Here is an 18,043-nt window from a genome sequence, read left to right as displayed (position 1 = left end):
GAACTTAAAATCGCAAGACCTTGAGCGTGCAGTGCAGCATGCCTTTTCGGTCAACAAACATTGTCCCAAAGTTAGGTTAAGCAGGGTTTAAACGATGTTACCACACTTATAGCTCAAATGTGGAGTATGAAATGATGTATAAGCAATCTCATTCAAATCCTTAGACTTACAGAAATAGAAATGAAAAACAGATTAATTGCATTGACAATAAACTTACCAAGATTTAATCGTAAGACACCTAAGAGTCCATAGGCATCCAGGACTTTGGAGTATGTACCCTTGATTGCCTCTTTTTCTGCAGATGCTATAAAAAAAAGGTGTAGGGTAAGAAATATGACGTGGAACATCAGGTTCTGTTTAGCTATAAAGATGGAGTTTCAACCAAAAATTTCTAAATCTAAATCTGATATTCTTAACATAAATGTATTACATAAAATAGTTTCCCAAACTGGTAACTTAACTGTTCTTCCCAAAGAGTTAACCAATTGTTCTGGCCCCATCTATTAATCCATCCTCCCCCACTTATCTGAAGTACCACCTTTAATACTATTCATATATTCTGGGGTTGTTTTTGAATTTTCTTCTCTCCCCCAGCGATCTGTTTGCCCACTTGTACTCAGTACCACCCACACTGCGTTATGATATCCCCTATAGGACAACACCCAACTCCCTAACAAGGAATCCTCTAGAATATCGCCTCAACATACTCTGTTGCATTTTTTATTACCCACTGCTTCCTTCCACTCCTTGCATCCTATGTTCTAATCACATTAAACTCTGACTATTGCCCAAACATGCTCTTTCACGTTTGTGTGCCTTTGCACAGCAATCTAGCCTTCGGTCTGCAAGGCCCTACCCAACCTTTGCCTCTTGGCAAAATTCTATTCATCTTATAAAAACACAGGCAGAGGTGACTATCTGGAAGCCTTTCTTTACTTCTCCAGCACAGTGCTTTCAGAGCTCCCTCTTTATGCTGCCAAAGCAGTTTGTATGTGCTCATTCATCACCTGTCTTTCCCATAAGCCAGCCTGTTTCCTCAAGGCAGCAACGCTGTCCTATTCATCCTTTTATCCCTGACACTGAGACTAGTGGGTGACACATAGAAGACTGACAAAACACTTAAATAATGAAAGCTAATGACTACAACGTTTATTAGCTCAGGAACAGGAAGTCTTAGTCTGGCCTTTGTCTTATTTTTTCCGCTATAAAATTAATGTTACCTTGCTAATGAATATAGCCCACAGAATCATTTCCCTAGGGCAGGCTGTTGTGGTTGTTCTATTAAGAAAAAACAAAACAAATCCTGAAACTTCAAGGGAAAAAAAATCTTCCTAGTTATCAGCAGATACACTCAGTAAAAATCTGACAATGAACCAAAGAAATATAAATAGCTAGTATCTCAACGGACAATTACAAAGTGCACATTCTCAAGTCTGCAAATCTAGATTCTCATTCTTTCCTTTCCGATTTCTTTCCTTCTCTGCTGCCCTCCCTCTTCCACTCTCACTCCAACCCCCCAACTCACCTACTGGCTGACTGGTTCACTCCTTGTTCCCTTTTCCCTTTCCTCGTTCATCTACGATACAGAAGTGCAGTGCCTATGGGCTGTGTCCGCATCAGCAAAGCATGTAAGCAGATCCTCCTGCCTTCCCACTTCTTGTCAGTCTTATTGCCAACAAAGGGGCGATCTTCTCAGCCTACTGCGTTGCGCAATCCTCCCAGTACTTGGCATTAGAAATCTCTTCCTTTGCCTCAGAGCCCTTCCGTGGGATTCTACAGATCATCTCACTTGCCCTGCCTGCTTCCACTCTTTTCAGACCATCCACTCTTAAGCCTTAGTCCTATTCATCCCACTTTTGCCTTCACGAGTTGTGCTCTGCTAGTTGGCAGCACAGCTAAGGGTAAGTGACTCAATCACTCAATTAGCTGATACTGTGCCAGTTCTCTAGTACGTTCATCAGTAAGTGTAGGCCTTTCTCGAACCACCCAGTGTGAAACTAGGGAGAGGGGAATATTTCACCAGGCCATTCGTTATGGGGATTTGCATTTCATTCTGCATTCCTAGAGTTGTTGTTGTTGTTAACTATTATGTTTATAGAACCGTTACTCCTAAGGTTCAATAATAAGTCACACAAATATAAAACATCACAACATAAATTTTAATTATATTTTATAAAGTAGAACAGGATTGCCTACCCCTAACACATTAGGAGACTTGTTATGTCTCTGATGATAGAAAACACGGCTTCCAGGACAAATGTCATTCTAGTTTTACAGGTTACAAGCTATATATATTTAAATACCATTGCTAATATAGTAACATAGATATTACTACATGTATCAGTTTCAGCAAAAACTATCATTTGGGTTCATATACCAGCAGCTAGTAAGAGCTACAAAGAAAATATATTTTTAATATTAAATATCACCTTCCCTTAGAAAACAAAAAAGTCTTCAATTACCATGCAACAAAATGTTCTTTCTTCAAATAATGCATAATAATTACCTTTTCAATAACTGTGCTTCAAATATGTGAATATACCATGTCTCTCAGGCCCAATGAAGACCCATCTATTAGACTGTCACCTGATTCAAACATGCAAACAAATGTCATTCTGCCTGGTTACCAACACTTTTGTATTATATTCTGAGACTCAGGAAATAGGACAGATGCACACAATTTAAACTAAAGTGCATATTCTTGGATAAAGTATGCTAAAGGAAAGGAAAAATAACTGAAAGAGTAGATGAGATGTCATTTTCCCTGCCAATGATTTTTGGTTTCCCCTCAAAATACTGAATCATTTTCAGAGTGATCAATAATGTTTCAGGTGAGGTACTTGTATATTATTTCTGTAATGATTATGAGAGTAACCAACACTGGGTTGTATATTTTTCATGCATTATTCAATTTTTACAACAACCTCATGAGTAAAATTACTACGAATTCCATTTGACATGAGGAAACAGGCTTAGAGAGGTTACTAAATTGTTACTAATGTGTCTAAGTGTGAACAGCCAGAGTCAGAGAAAGCAGCTTCAGGAGGGAAGGAAGGGGCTGTCTAGTGCACTGCCTCATGCCCGGGGCCCAGTTCAGTGCCCGGCACTCGGCAGTTCCCTGATTGTATGTTCAATGAATCGGTGAAGGAATTCACAGCCATGTGCACTCTTAACTCCAGACACTTCCAATTTCGTAAGAGAAAAATCTAGACACGTGTTTTCCTACATACTACTTATGTCAAGGGCTGTAAACGTTTTCCTATTCTTCCACATATGCTTCAAAGGTTTGGGGTAGAACAGAGGGAGGTTCTTTGCAGGCTGTCAGAGCCCAGGCAGAATAAGAAGGATGCCCTGTGCATGGATTTGAAGCCGGAGGCGGGGAAAGGGAGCATCCACTTGGCAGGAGGGACAGGCTGGCCTGAGCCACTGACATCTGAATGGGGTGAGGAGGTGGTGCCCCCGAGGGATGTTGGGAGCTGCCTGGCATGGTGTGTTGGAGTTTGAGAAAGGTGCTGGGGGGCAGGGTGCACTAGAGGGAAGGCGGGCAGGGTGCTAGAGCCCCAGTGGGCTGAGGAGAGTACCGTGTGGTGAAGGAGGCTGCAGTGGTCACAGGAGAGTGGCTGAGCACACAGAAGGATCAGCGAAAATGGCAGCCAGGTTTCCCACTGTCAGACAGGGGCGTGCAAGCATGGAAAGAGAGAACTAGGATGCACGCTGCAGTGTTGACTGGTACTGGAGTTACCAGCTTGAACCCACAGTTTTCTAGATAGACAGACAAAAAGATATAGATATAAATGGGTGCGTATAACTATGTATACGTATACATACAGACTTACATATTCTCCTTAGCTCTACCCACTGACAGCACCTGGGGTCGGCAATACTCCTGAAGCAATCAGCACACCTAGCACCCAGACCTTGCATTCTCATACCATTCTCCACCAGAAGGAAGGAGGACCCCAGGGAGAAATGGCTGATTCCAGGCCCAGGGCAGGAACATTCACAAAATAATGGAGACATGTCACAAAAATGCAGAAGCCAGCTTGAAGGGACTTCTGTAGGAGAAATTGGGGACAATTCAAGCATCAAAATAAATTATAAGAGTGACAGAATATCATCCACTGAATAAGCCTATAACTTGAAAGTTTGATGAGAAATGGGATATTTACCTAGTCTCAAAGTTCCTCCCCTCAAAACATACATCAGTTATAAAGGAAAACAGAGTCTGCCAGAGGCCTCACAGACACCAACTCAACCAGGCCATCGAAGTGAATACCAACAGGAATGGGACAAGTCTGTGTGTGCCCAGACAGGACACAATGGAAGAACCCAGCACTACATCTGAAATATTCCTGCCAAGATACATAAACTGAATCTGAGCTTAAGAAACCATCAGACAGACTGGTGGAGTTTATTAAGTGGTAGGGTATGCGGAGAGCTCAGAGGAAAACAAAGTAAAAGAATGAGCGGAAATGAAAGTTCAGGGGACATGGTGATACAGAAGTGTAGTCTTTCAAGGTATCTACTGTGCTTTCAATGAGGGGAATAGACTGCTTTTTGTAAAGGCATTTGTATTTTTTTTCCTCCTGTTCGCGTTGGTGTTATTAAACAAACAAGATGGTAGGAGAAACAAACCTTTCTTTTTACTTGTAACTGATTTCTAACCACAAGCAGGTATGAATGTCCAAGAAGACCTTTGTTTTAGGAGTAATTCTGAGCCAATCAAGATCTTTAGCAGTTCAACTAAGGTAAGGAGGTCTGTACCTTAGCTTACCCATTAAACACCTAAACTAAGGTAAAGCCCAACTTCTGAAGTTATTACCATAATACGTCAGGAATAAATAGTATCCAACTCCCTTAATAGCTTAAAGGGGAAAACTCTTCTTCCCATGTCACAATCAACACTATCTTTCATTCATGCCATAAATCTTTTCTTGAGTTTTCAAGCTAATGTGAACAAACATTTCCTGAGAACACAAAGCTATTTTATATATCAAATCTACAATTATCACTGTATTTTTAAACATATCTTCACATCATTGGAACTAATAATATGAAGGCCCTCTGATTCTACTCCTAGTGACTATATGAATGTGAATAAGGTCATAGAACAGAACTTGAAGCAAAATAAAGTATGTGCTATAAGCATTTATTCTCATACAAATATCTATGGATGAAATTACATGATGCCTGAGATTTACTTCAAATAAGCAGGGAGGGGCAGATAGTGGACAGGGATCCAGAGAAACACAAGGGTCCATGAGCTGACCATCATGGAGTCTGGGTGACAAATTCAGGGGAGTCAGCGACACTGTCCACTCTTCTTTGATGCATGTTTGCTACTTCCCAAAATAAAATGATAAAAAAAATTTATTCTGACACCATTCTTTGGGATACTGGATAAATTTCAAAGGAGAGGAGACAGGATAACTCTGTCCAGTCAGTGAGAGAAGTGCGGCTACTGGAATTCTAAGTGATCGGAAAGGAACTTTCCTCCAATTACCCCGGACCAGCGGTAGATTTGTCAAAAGCTCAATGGGCATTTGAACTTTCACAACGCGAAAGGGAGCAGTAAGTCCTACAGCCTCAGCGTGGCCCGGCAGCCTGCTCCTCCCAAGGCTATCACATAGTCATCAAATAAAAAATATACAATAAATTGGGAAAGAAGAAGGCTTGACAATTCCAGACTGGGGACTCCAGGAAGGGTAAATACTACTGTATTCTGTCACAAATGTTTTCTTTACATTGATCCTAAGGTTGAAACTATCCTTGGAAAATGAGCTCACCTTTGCTCATGACAGAAGAGGTTAAGAAATAGTCAAAACGACATGAAACCATGAAGTCGTTCTATCCTACAACTTAATTTCGATAACTTGACTCATTCATTATTTTAGCTCAGTGCATGTTTTCAAAGTTCTTTTAACTGAACAAATTCATGACTGTAGGCAGGCCTAACCTACGTTTGCTATTTTAGCTATGAGGAAGTAATGAAAATTGAAGCTGCAGAGATGATCTATTTATAACCGATAAAAAACACTGAGTATAAATACATCAATTGTTCTCTATCACAGTATTTGACATCCTTTTTTGCTGGAGTGGCTTACTTTTCTAGCACTATGACATAGGACATAACTGACATTACCCAGCATTGTTACCCTCCCTTCTCAGGTGTTACACCCACCCTTCTCATGGCCTTAAATTAGAATTTAAGGCCAATAATGAAGTATAAGATCCAACTATAGAAATTCAGATAAAACATAATCACACACTTATTTCTTGATTTTCATGAGTTGTGACTCTAAAACAGAGGCTTATTAAACAGAATAATTGCTACACGGTGATCACACTTGCATTGCTAACTCCATCATCTGAATGAAAAGAAACAAAATTGTTTTGAACTTAAATGTGATTTTGAAGATTAAATTTAAATGTGATTCTCTAACTTCTGATGAATTACAGTAATTCAAACTCATCATTAAGCTGCCCAATGAAGACCCTGCTCCCTAACGGCAACATTCTACTGCGGCTTAGACCTCCCAGATGGGGAACAGCCTGTCTTTCTCAGCTGATAGTGAAGACCAAGCTAAAGAACGTCAGCAAGAATGTGAAAACGGGGTTACAAATTAGGCTGCTCTTCCTAGAATCACAATTTGCCTGTGGTTGCACGCAGCATGGTTTGTGGTCAGCTGATTTGCATGTAGGCAGCACTCTGGGGTAGAACCAGAGGGCCTCCAGTCAGAGGATCCTTGAGACCACGCAGTCCAAGCTGCTCATTTTCAGAAGGAAAACACTAGAGGTTAGGTGATTCATCCAAGAGCATATAACCAGCTGGCAGTAAAGCCTCTGCATTTCGTCATACATAAAGAGAAATATTATTTTACAAGGAAAAGGTTTTCTTTGTATAATTAAATAACTAAAAATCCAGCTGAAAGACATTAAACTATCCAAATTATAGTATGTTCTATATAAACTAAACACTCAATCTTGGTGACAATGCATAACAAAAATAACCTTTCACTCATTGTTGCAACAAGTATTTACTGAATGCCTACCACGTACAAGAACATAGGAATAAAAAAGTCAGTGCCCCAATAACGTCTAGCAGGAAGACGGGCATTATATAATCACACAAAGGCAGAATTATTAATTATGTTAAGTACTATGACGGCGTGCCAATAGACGGCAACAAGAGGACCTGATTTAGAATTGTTTGTAGGGGGAGGATGGTAGTTAGAATAGGCCTGCCTGTAGAAGTAACCATTAAGCTGAAACCTGAAGAATTAATGGGAAGTTAGCCAAATGAAAAGTGGAGTTAAAAATGTTTTAGGCAACATACAAGTATCCTATGACCCAGCAATTCCATTCCTAAGAATATATTCAACAGAAATGCGTACATATGTGCACCAAAAGCCGTCTACAAGGAGGTTCACACTAGTGTCATTCGTAATAGGAAAAACTAGAAATCAGGGAAACGTCAACAGAACAAATACTGGAATATTCACACAATGGAAGGCTACATAGCAATAAAAATTAACAAACTACTGTCATATGCTACAACCTGGAGGATCTCCCATGTGTAACACTGAAGGAAGCTGGACACAATACAATGGTTCCATTTACGTTAAGTTGAAAACCACATAAAACTAATCTGTGATGTAAGAAGTTGGAAGAGTGATTACCTTTGTAGATCACGACGGAGATAATAAATGAGAAGGAACATGAGGGAATCTTCTGGAAAGCTGGTAATAATATTCTATTTCTCATCCTGGTAGTGGTAACATGGGTAAGCTCACTGTAGTAATTCATCTAGTTGTACATTTATGATTTATGTACTTTTCTACATGTGTGAATACGTTTATTTCTAAAAATAAAAATTTGAGCAGAAGGCACAGCATATGTGAAGACTCTGAGACCAGAAAGAATTTGGTACATTCAGAACTAAAAGGCCAGTGTGGCTGGAACACAGAAACCAAGTAAAACAGGGTAAGACTGAAGAGCGAGGCTGGGAATCGATTTTGCTGCAGGTCATTTTAAAGAGTTTGATTTTAAGTTCAGTGGTCAATCAGTGTAGAGTAAGCAAGGGAATAATATGAACTAAATTGTGTTTTTAAAAAGACTGGAGATTGGGCAGGGGGAGCAGAAGCAGGAGACCAGTTAAGAAGGCTATGGCAACGGCCTGCGAAAGGGACTACAGTGGCTTGACTGGGGTAGAACCAGCTAAAACGGTGAACTGCATGGATTCTCAATGAAATCAAGAGTTGAGTTGATTGGACTTGGTAATGGAGTGAATGTGTGAAGTGAGAGAGGAGGTGTGGAGGATGATTCTTAGGTTCCGGTATAGGTGGGTAGAGGGAACCCACTGCGACGAGAAGGAAGAAGGAAGAGCAGGCTTGAAGGGATGCAGTGATCCAGGCGACCACCGACCCAGCATCTATCCCAACCCCTCCTTGTTGTGTAGCCACCGTACAGATGGGGGGACTGCGGGAACCCAGACAATCACAGTAATTTTTACCTTCTTTTCTCCGTCACCTGCCTGATTCAAATAGCACACAATATCCCTATAGCCATAGCAGCTGGATCACGAATGGACACAAAACTCAACTTGATCCACTGCGAGGGGAAGAACATTTTCATTTTGTGGGTTCTAGCCCATTATCTCAGTTTGAAAAAGATGGATTTCAATTGTGTCCTCCAAAATAAATAATTATTGTACCCAGCTCTGTATCAATCCCACACAACTCTGCAATGTCTATAACTGTACTTGTCCCCATTCTCCGAGAGAATGATGAAATTGATGAACAAGACAGGCCTATGACACATCCCTGATGCCGACAAAGGACAGACCGCCGATGAGCACTCATGTACAACCAACCAGCTAAGAATTTACTTAATTATAAGATTCATCCTGCCTGTGCTTCGCCCTGGTCCACAGAATAAGAAGACTTTGTCTAACTACATTTCAGTGAGGGATTCAACAGACTACAGCAATCCTATGGTCTACTAGTAAACAGAAGGAAACACAACCCATAATAAATATTTACTACTAAGAGCTAGTTTATACAGGTAAATATACTTTATATATAAAAAGTTATATATGACAATAATAAAATGGAAGCGTATTTTAATAAGTATAACATCCAATATATATTATAGAAATATTTAATGTTTAAGCCAATAATTTAATAAGAAGTATTTTTTTCCTATTTTTTCTTTTCACTGACTTCGTTATCTCAAGACCATCTAGGAATTTAAAGGGCATATAAATTCTTTCAACCAGAACTGAAGGGTAATTAGTGTCCAATTGACCAAGAAGAGTTAGTCTCTCCAAATGCCAAATTTACTTGGAGTAATTTGACTAGTTCAGTAGCTATGAAATGCACTCCAAGGTGAATGCATGTGCTTATATTATGTAACACTACAGAGGAACAACAGCGATTCACACTTTCAAAATCTATTTTAGTAGAAAAAGATAAAACACAAATTCTTATTTAAAAAAACTCAAGCAAATTTAAATTTGCTTGTCACCAATAAAAATATGATATGCAATTTTTAAACTTATACCTCCTTTTGGCACTCTAATTACAAGGCTAACCCACACTGTACTAGTCCATTCCACTCTATGCAAACTATGTAACAAAATTTCACTGATTCAGATTTTATCACCTCAGAGTTTTTAAAAACGTTGTTACAAGATGCAAAGAAAAGCAATGCTATTTAAACTCCTACCCATTATAATTGGTTCATATTCTTTCAGCTTTTGAATATCTGAAAAAGTCTTTACATCATCTTTCTTTGTGGTTAGGTAGAGAATCTGAGATGGCCCCGTTTTTTTTTCTTCCTTTAGGTACTTTAATATGTTCTATGTTCTCTGGCTTGGATTGTTTCTAAAGAAAAGTTTACCATTTGTATCTTTTTCCTTCTGTACATATATCATTTTCTTCTAGAGCTGTTTTTAAGATTTTTCTCTGTATCACTGGTTTTAACCAATTTGATTGTGTATTTGGATATACATAGTTTACTTCATGTTTCTTCTGTTTGGGGTTCATTTACTTGTAGCTTCTTGGATCTGTGGATTTATAGTTTTCATCACATTTGGAAAACTGTCAGCTGTTATTTCTTCAAATATTTCTCTACCCCAACCGCTTCTCCTAGGATTCCAATTATACTTATATGTTGGGCCATATGAACTTGTCCCACAGCCCTCGGATGCTCTGTTTATTTATGTCTTTTTTCTGTGTTTTGTTTTGGGTTATTTCTATTATTATATCTTCAAATTCATCACATTTATTCTGCAGTGTCTAATCTATTAATCCCTATCAGTGTATTTTTTCATTTCAGATACTGTTCTTTTCATTTCTACAAGTTTGAGCTTTTCACATTTTTTCATGTCTCTCCTTAATATACTCATTCTTTCTTCTACTTCTTGAACATATGGAGCACATTTTTAATAGCTGTTTTAATGTTTTTGTGTATTACTTTTAGCATCTGCTCCTGCAGATTGACTTTTCTCCTCATTATGGGGTGTTATTTTCCTGCTTCTTTTCATGCATTGTAATTTTTAATTGAATGCCAGACATTGTGAATTTTACAGAGTTGAATGCTGGATATATGTATTTTTATATTTTTCATTCCTATATTCTTAAACTTTGTTCTGGGATAAAGTTAAGTTTTTTGGAAACAGTTTGATCCCTTTGGGTCTTGCTTTTAAAATGTCAGGCAGAACCAGGGCAGCATTTAGTTGAAGGCTACTCTGCCCCACTACTGAAGCAATATACCCTTCTGAGTATTAAACCAGTTCCCCAAGTATTAACAAGATTTCTTCATCCTGGTTATTTAGAACATGAACTCTCCCCAGCTCTGTGTGAGCTCCAGGAATTTTTCTTCCTGCTCCTTCCTGGTGGTTCTTTCCCTGCCTCTGGTAGCTTCCTCACAGATTGGCACTGATCAGTATTCAGCCGAGGTCTCGGGTGGAACCCTCTACACATTTCTGGTGCTCTCTGTGCAGCCCTGAGAATTCTAGCTGCCATGGCTCCCCCAAAGTCCCTCCTCTGTCTCCTCAACTCTGGGCGACTGCAGGCTTTGTTTGGGCTCATCCTCCAGGAGGTGCAGCCTAGAAGCTCTGCAGGTAGTAAGCTGGAGCCACCACAAGGCTCACCTCGTCTGTTTCCCTTCTCAGGGATCAGTGTCTCCTGCTGCCTATTGTTCAACGTCTGAAACTGTTTCATATAATTCGTTTTGTTGTTGCTGTTATTTAAGGTAGAAGGGTAACTCTGGGTACTGTTACACCATCATGGTCAGAAGAAAACATCCTGTTATAGTTCTGGGCTAGTTATATCTTATAGGACACGTTTTGAACCTCTGACAGACCTGAAATCGTGTACTAAAAAGTCACAGAACGGCGTTTTACTGTTCAGTGAGAGAGAAAAGAGAAATTTTGTCTTCACTTTTTATTTCCTCATAGTAAAGTTAAGTGGTAAAAAAAATAAAAGCATTAGGAACTACTAGTTTGGCCCCACCTTAACAGGCTAATCCTGGCTCAAAATGGAAGAGTGAAGTTGATTTTTTTTTTAAAGCGTTGATATTTAAGTTGACATTTAAGATATGTCTATTAAATATGAACATTCCAAAAATTATTTACAAAACGAAAATGAACTTTTGTAACCCTAACATAAAGTGATACATAACAAGTCTAAATTTCATCATTTCCGCCTAAGTTCACTTTTTCCCTCTACTTGAAACTTTTTCTTAAAAAAAGAAAGGATACTGCAACTTAACTAAAGGGCAATCATGCTGACTGGCAGCATTTGGCAATAAAAAAACAACAACAAGAAACAAAACTATGTACACTGCTTGTCATCATCACTTACACTTGTCACTTAAAATTCTACAACCTGACATTTAACTTGGCCCAGCAAGAAACTTTTGTTTTCAGTGACCCACTCTAAATCAAACCATGTCTCCTCTCCAATATATTAATAGTTTATAGGCAAAACCACAGCAAGTTTGACACTTCCCTCATTAGAAAATGCTACCAATTTCACTCTTACTAACTTTAGTCTTCCACTGGCATTTCTTTTCACTCTTCATTCTCGAACCACCAAGATAATAACCACCACCTTCACACCAGCACAAATAATAATTACAGTGAGAAAAGATCAAATGATAAGACTATGTCATTGGAGCCATTAATCTCTCCAAGCCTAAATTTCCACATCTGTGAAACCGGATAAAAGCAAAACCCACAGAATTAAATGAAATAAAGCATGTCTAATGCCACATCTAAACAGTATACTGAGATGCTCCATGACACGTCAACAAACTCCCAGGAGACCTGCCAGATATTCTGAGTTGAAGGAAACATGGAGATAGTCAACGTATGCTGGACACTGCCCAAACTATTAGCTTGATGTGGTTCAGAGTCTTGACATTAGATTGCAGTATAGCCCTCTGGTGACATTCCATCTTTCTGAAGCTGGGTTTTCAGTGATTGCTGTGATACTAAGCAAGTACCATTTGAAAATCCATGCAGTACAGGAAATGAGGGTAGCACTGTGCAATCTGAGTCCAAGGTTTGAGAAGCTGTCCAATACTCACCAAGCAGACACATCCCATTAGTAAATAACTGTGGTTGTTTACAAAGGAAATGAAGTATTTTCAACTTGTTTGCATTACTTTTTTCAAATACCTACTAAAGTTGTTAGAACAGAAATATTTATTATTTGGACCTATTTAATAAACAGAACTGTGGCCTTGGGGTGCTGTGAAAAACTTAATGAGACACCAAGGATTCTATGAAACAATGAAGTTTAGAAACTTCTGGCTTAATGTTGTGACTGGCAGAGGAAGCTTCCAGTAAATGGCACTATTATTATTCCTTTAAAATATGCAGTTTCATAGAAAAGGAGGGATACTTCAGATTCCGTGACAAAGATCTCCAGTCCAGGATACTATCCTATAGATTTATGGCTCATATTTCCATGATAAAAGAAAAAATTAGGTAGACAAACTCAGATTGACAACCTGGAGTAAAACTAAGTGGCATGTCTTTGCTGTCTATTAAAGTACATGATTTGGTTGCTAATTTGACTCAAATCATGCTACTTGGAAAGCCTGAAAATAATCTTACTACCAGACAGATAAAAGCAAGTAATCCTTATTACCATGTGGTATTTAAAAAGAGCAAAAGCTCTAACTTTACGAGGAATTTACACACCATATATCCCCATCTTTTAAACAGGTAATCCATAAGTTCTGTTTTTAGAATCATCCCCCATTTCCCATGTGTTGACTTTCCCTTTAATTATGCAGTAAAGGGTAAATTATTTACCTTTACTGAAGCAGAAAATGGTTTGAAAAATAATGAGATAGCTTGCAAATTTAATGCATGTATCTGTCTGACTGGTTACTTGTCCTCCCACTGTCTTGTTGTGTCTGAAACTGTAGAAAAAATAGGAAAACTAAACCCTACACAAAACTAATAGATGTCCTCTTTTGTCTCTTAATAAATTAGTTTCCAATAAAAAATCTGTAGTGTTATAATTTGCTGGCCATATCACGCTTGCTGCTTACACTGGTCCAGATACTAATCATGGAGTATCCACTTGCGACACTGAACCACTGCTCCGTACACATCCAATTTTGAGTTTAATTGAATATTTTTCTGGACTAATAATTATTTTCAAAAATGAGTAACACTAAAAATGGGTACACTATGAAAACACATATTAACTTATCTAAGGATAAGAATGTTTCAGGTTTTTTAATAAATAAATGCAATAAAAGAAACAATAATGAAATTACTTTCCATTTAAAGTATTTTTAAAGCCAATTGTTAATACTATTTATAGAAGTCATGAATAATATTCACCAATTTTAACTGGCATTTCACAGACCTTAATAATATGGTTACAGTTATTTCTATTAGGATTTTTCAGAAACAAATCCAAACAATATATAATATACATCTTCTATATCAGCAGTTCAGTCAAATAGCAATGTTTTAAAAACAGGAAATACATTTGATAGGAAAAAGTATCATATTTTCAAGTACAGAATATTGCATTTTTGTCAACTTTGAAATCTAGTTTAGGTTAGTCTTTTCCCGTGCCATTTATTTAATAACCATGGATTCAACAAGTACGAGTAAAACACTGTACTAAGCACTCGGGAAACAAAGATTGGTATTAAGACATGAGCCTTTTCCTCAAGGAGAACAGCATCCAAATACCTAAACACAGTGCCACGTGATGCGAAAGCGCTCTGCTAAAAGTGTTACAGGACCATGGCACTTGGTTCAGGCGGAGGGTTTCAAAAAACTCATTATTGACTCCATAAAAGGCACTAATAACATTATGATTCTGGAAACACGGTTATTTTGGATAAAATTTGCAAGCTAAAAGTTATCCCATAATCTATCATAGACAGCCCTACATAAATTCTGATCAGAAATTACCATCCAAACCTAATTATAAACGAATGTTTCATGGGGCTGGAGCCCAGGCCCCAGTATTTGTAAAACCTCCCCTGATGATTATAATGGGTAGGCAGGGCTGAAAACCACTGGCTCACTGATTGAATTAGTCACAGCATCATGACTGATTTAAGCTTAGAATCCTAGCGACTTAAAGACTGAGTCCTGAGGCTGGATCAGTGGGCACTCAGTCCTTCAGAGGATCCACCATCTGAGATGCCTTTCATTGTATTTTCACTTATGCCCCATTTTTTGATATGTGCTAATAATATGAAAGATAAGATTTCATGTTGAGTATCTCATGGCACTCTGGCATAAGCCAAGAAAATTAAGTGATTGCTAATCCTCAACAATGGGTATTGCCCAAGATGTCTAATTTTTTTTAACTTTACTCTTTAAACCGGGGCAACTAGAGCCTGTAATCATAAGCCCTTGGTACATGAAGACTGAGCCCTGCTAGTCGCTTTCATTATCTCCTTTTCAAGAAAAATACCTGCATACAAGCATGTAGAGAGCAACAAAACCAGCATGTAAAAAGTGTTCATCTTTGATACAGACTAAGTTTTACAAAAGGAAGGGAAGGAAGATACGTGAGTGAGCTAGAGGAGCTGGGTGGTGGACTCTCATGAAGGAAGAAGACCAGTAGAACACTTGGACTGGAAAGGTAGAAAAAGTATCCTAGCAGTCTTGGAGAAAGGGCATAACAAGGAACAGCATGATGAAGGCTGGGAAAAGCATGGTACTTTCGGAAAGCACTGAGGAAACACCAGAGTCTCCTTAAAGGAGATCAACACTGGACGAACAGGGTAGGACCAAATCATGGAAGGCCTTGATTAGCACGTTGTGGAGTTTGAACTTAATCTTATTGAAAAAGGGGGTTATACTTCTGCTTAATATCAAAAATGTTTTAGGAGATTCTTCTGATAGATTAACATGCAGGATGCATTGAAATTCAAGAGGCTGGGATTGCTGAAGATACAGAGAACACCTCATTATCTTCCAAGCACAGTTCCCTGAATATAGCAAGCATTTTAAACACATGAAGGTTTTAAAATGAACACTCTGCAACACAGTACACACCTTGGTATCACTCCAAACTGAAAGTTAAATTAATTTTATAAGTCAAATGATTTATAAAAAGGTCTGTTAGCTCTTAAACATTAACATTTTAAGTATCGCTGTAAAGTTTATAATAGGAAAGCTAATAACATTCTCAAGAGATTATACATCCATTTATGCTAGCTTTACAGAGAGAGGCAATAGTCAAACATTTTTTCTCTTGAAAGAGTTACTTACATAGTCTAAATCTGATGAAAATAAACAGAATTAATAAATATTAGATTGGTGCAAAAGTTTTTGCAATTTTTAACCCTTTAAACTGCAATTACTTTTGCACCAACCTAATAGTTAAGACACTATCTTTGATATTCTTTTTCCTCAAAAATCAATGTTAATGTCAAAATGGATGGTTCAGGGATTTTTTTTTTTTTTTTTTTAATCGCTTTTTGGCATAAAAGAGGGCTACTGGAGGTTTGGAAGTATGATTATCCTTAGGTTTCCTGACCTTGGGGTAAAGTATAGCAATAACCCTAATAACTATAGGTAATGCATGTAGTTGAAAATTTGGAACCCTATTATTACCAGTAACCACAATTTAAAAAAAAATTTAGAATTTAGAAAAATTAGGAAATTGAGTAATGTCATCAAAAAACACAAGCAGCTGAATTTAAACCTTTTCCCAAAAATATTTTTAATTACAAATTCTTCAGTATTAAGAATTATATTATGTGGAATCTAAAGAAAAGAATAAATGAATGAACTAATCAGAAACAGTCTCAGACACATAGAGGAAAAACAGGATTGCTAGATGGGAGGCGGGGGTGGGGATAAGGGGGAAGGCGAGGGGATTAGAAAGTAGTCAGTAACCACAAGATTGCCTCGGGGATATGAAAGTCAATTTGGGGAATGTAATCAATAATGTTGTAAAGATTCTGTAGGGTATCGGATGGACACTTGTCTCGTTAGGGAGACCACCTTAGGGATGATGTAGATGCCTGATCACTGCACTGTACACCTGAAGCTGAAGCTGAACAATAATGAATGTCAACTACAATTATATATATAGTTACAAGAAGTGGAGTACAGCATTAAGAATAGAGACAGAGGAAATGTAAAGGCTGTAGGTGATGTCAGAGGGATAGTGGCAGGGGGAAGGGGAGATGACACAGTGTGAGGGATATAAATGACAAATGTCTAACTATTACGTTGTTTTGTGCACCTGAAACTAATAAAAAAAAATAATAATGGGATTCAAACAGAGGGGAGGGAAAAAAAAGAATTATATTTGTAGTATTAACAAATAGTATGCAAATTAACGTCACAGCCAAGTTATATTTTGGTTTATTTAAGTATAAAAAATGGTTTAAATGAATTAAGTCCATACTGATTGAGGATAATCCATACTATTAATACTTGCTTCTTAGAACACATATAGCTCCTTCCTGTGTGCCCCTACATAACAAAAACATGATAAATAACAAGTAGCTATCACTACAAAGTTTTTGAAAGCACAATCACATTTCAAATAACCCCAAACTGGACTTATCTGCCAAAATCTTTTATTAAGAAAGAAAAGTAATATGCAAGTTAACGCTTTTATTTTTAATTTCAACCATTTGCCCACAAAATAACCCAAACCATACTGACTAGTCTACTATTTTTTGTGTGTGGTGTGGTGCAGTAGTCCTTTTCTTTAAAACAGATTGTCAAAATGATTTTTAAAATATTAATAATATGAAATCAATCATATATCCCACGAGATTTTAGAAATTATTTACAACTCTCTCAAAAAAAAAACAAAGTCCTCACCATAAGACACTCCCAAAATATTAGATAGATAAATATTCTTATAGTTCATCACTATCACTGACCAATAAGAAATTCTGTTCATTACAGTATAAATGCCAAGCAAGCCATTTTATAGGTATATGTGATGTGATATGAGCTGCAGCAATATTTTTTTGGAAAGATTGATTTACTTTCAGAAACATTCGAACCCACAACGGAAAAACCTGTAACCAAAACGTGCATCTTCTCCCACCCCCAACAAAAAGCTGCAGCAGGGGGAAGAAAAGAAAATTCAAGTTTAAAGTAAAATAAGGTTTGATTAAAAGAAAATAAAGGCATAATCTGCTAGAGGAAATACAGTTAAGGGGGTGATCAAGGTCTTTAACAAAATGGTTTAATCTGAATTATTCCAAATCAAAAGAGAGACCACGATCAGTTGCACTATTAACCGATGACTTACACAGCACGGCTACAGCCCCAGACTCGAACATGAGACAGTCTTCCTTATGCCTAGTTTCCACTATGAGACTGAAAGGTGGGGGATCCAATTTGTGATAGATCCGAAATCCTTTGCTGAACGCCATTCTCCTTTCTTCAGAGGCAGCCCTGGGAAAACCAAGCAAATGAAGCTTATGTTTTCTTCTGCAGCAAGGACTGCACGGCATCCAGAAGTCCCTGCCTGCCAGATTTTGATGGAGGGGTGGGGGGTGGAAAACGAGCGCTCAG

General features: G+C 38.0%; 1 protein-coding gene across 20 annotated transcripts in view; it reads right to left on the bottom strand.

Moving 5' to 3' along the window:
* The window catches only part of SYNJ1 (synaptojanin 1), an 82,471-nt gene that overhangs the window by 63,341 nt on the left and 1,087 nt on the right, over nt 1-18,043 (bottom strand). For all 20 annotated transcript variants that reach the window (XM_074326021.2, XM_019730197.3, XM_019730194.3 and 17 more), the window contains exons 2-3: nt 17,778-17,923; nt 218-304 (exon numbers count right to left, since the gene is read on the bottom strand). In XM_074326021.2, coding sequence (XP_074182122.1) covers nt 218-304; nt 17,778-17,923 — 233 coding nt within the window. The remainder of the gene's footprint in view (nt 1-217; nt 305-17,777; nt 17,924-18,043) is intronic.

The sequence above is a fragment of the Rhinolophus sinicus genome, chromosome 17 (genome assembly GCF_057876585.1).
Source record: "Rhinolophus sinicus isolate RSI-liver-muscle chromosome 17, RSI-T2T, whole genome shotgun sequence".
NCBI lineage: Eukaryota > Metazoa > Chordata > Mammalia > Chiroptera > Rhinolophidae > Rhinolophus > Rhinolophus sinicus.
Note: the sequence above shows the minus strand (reverse complement) of the source record. Positions and strands in the feature narration are given on the sequence as shown.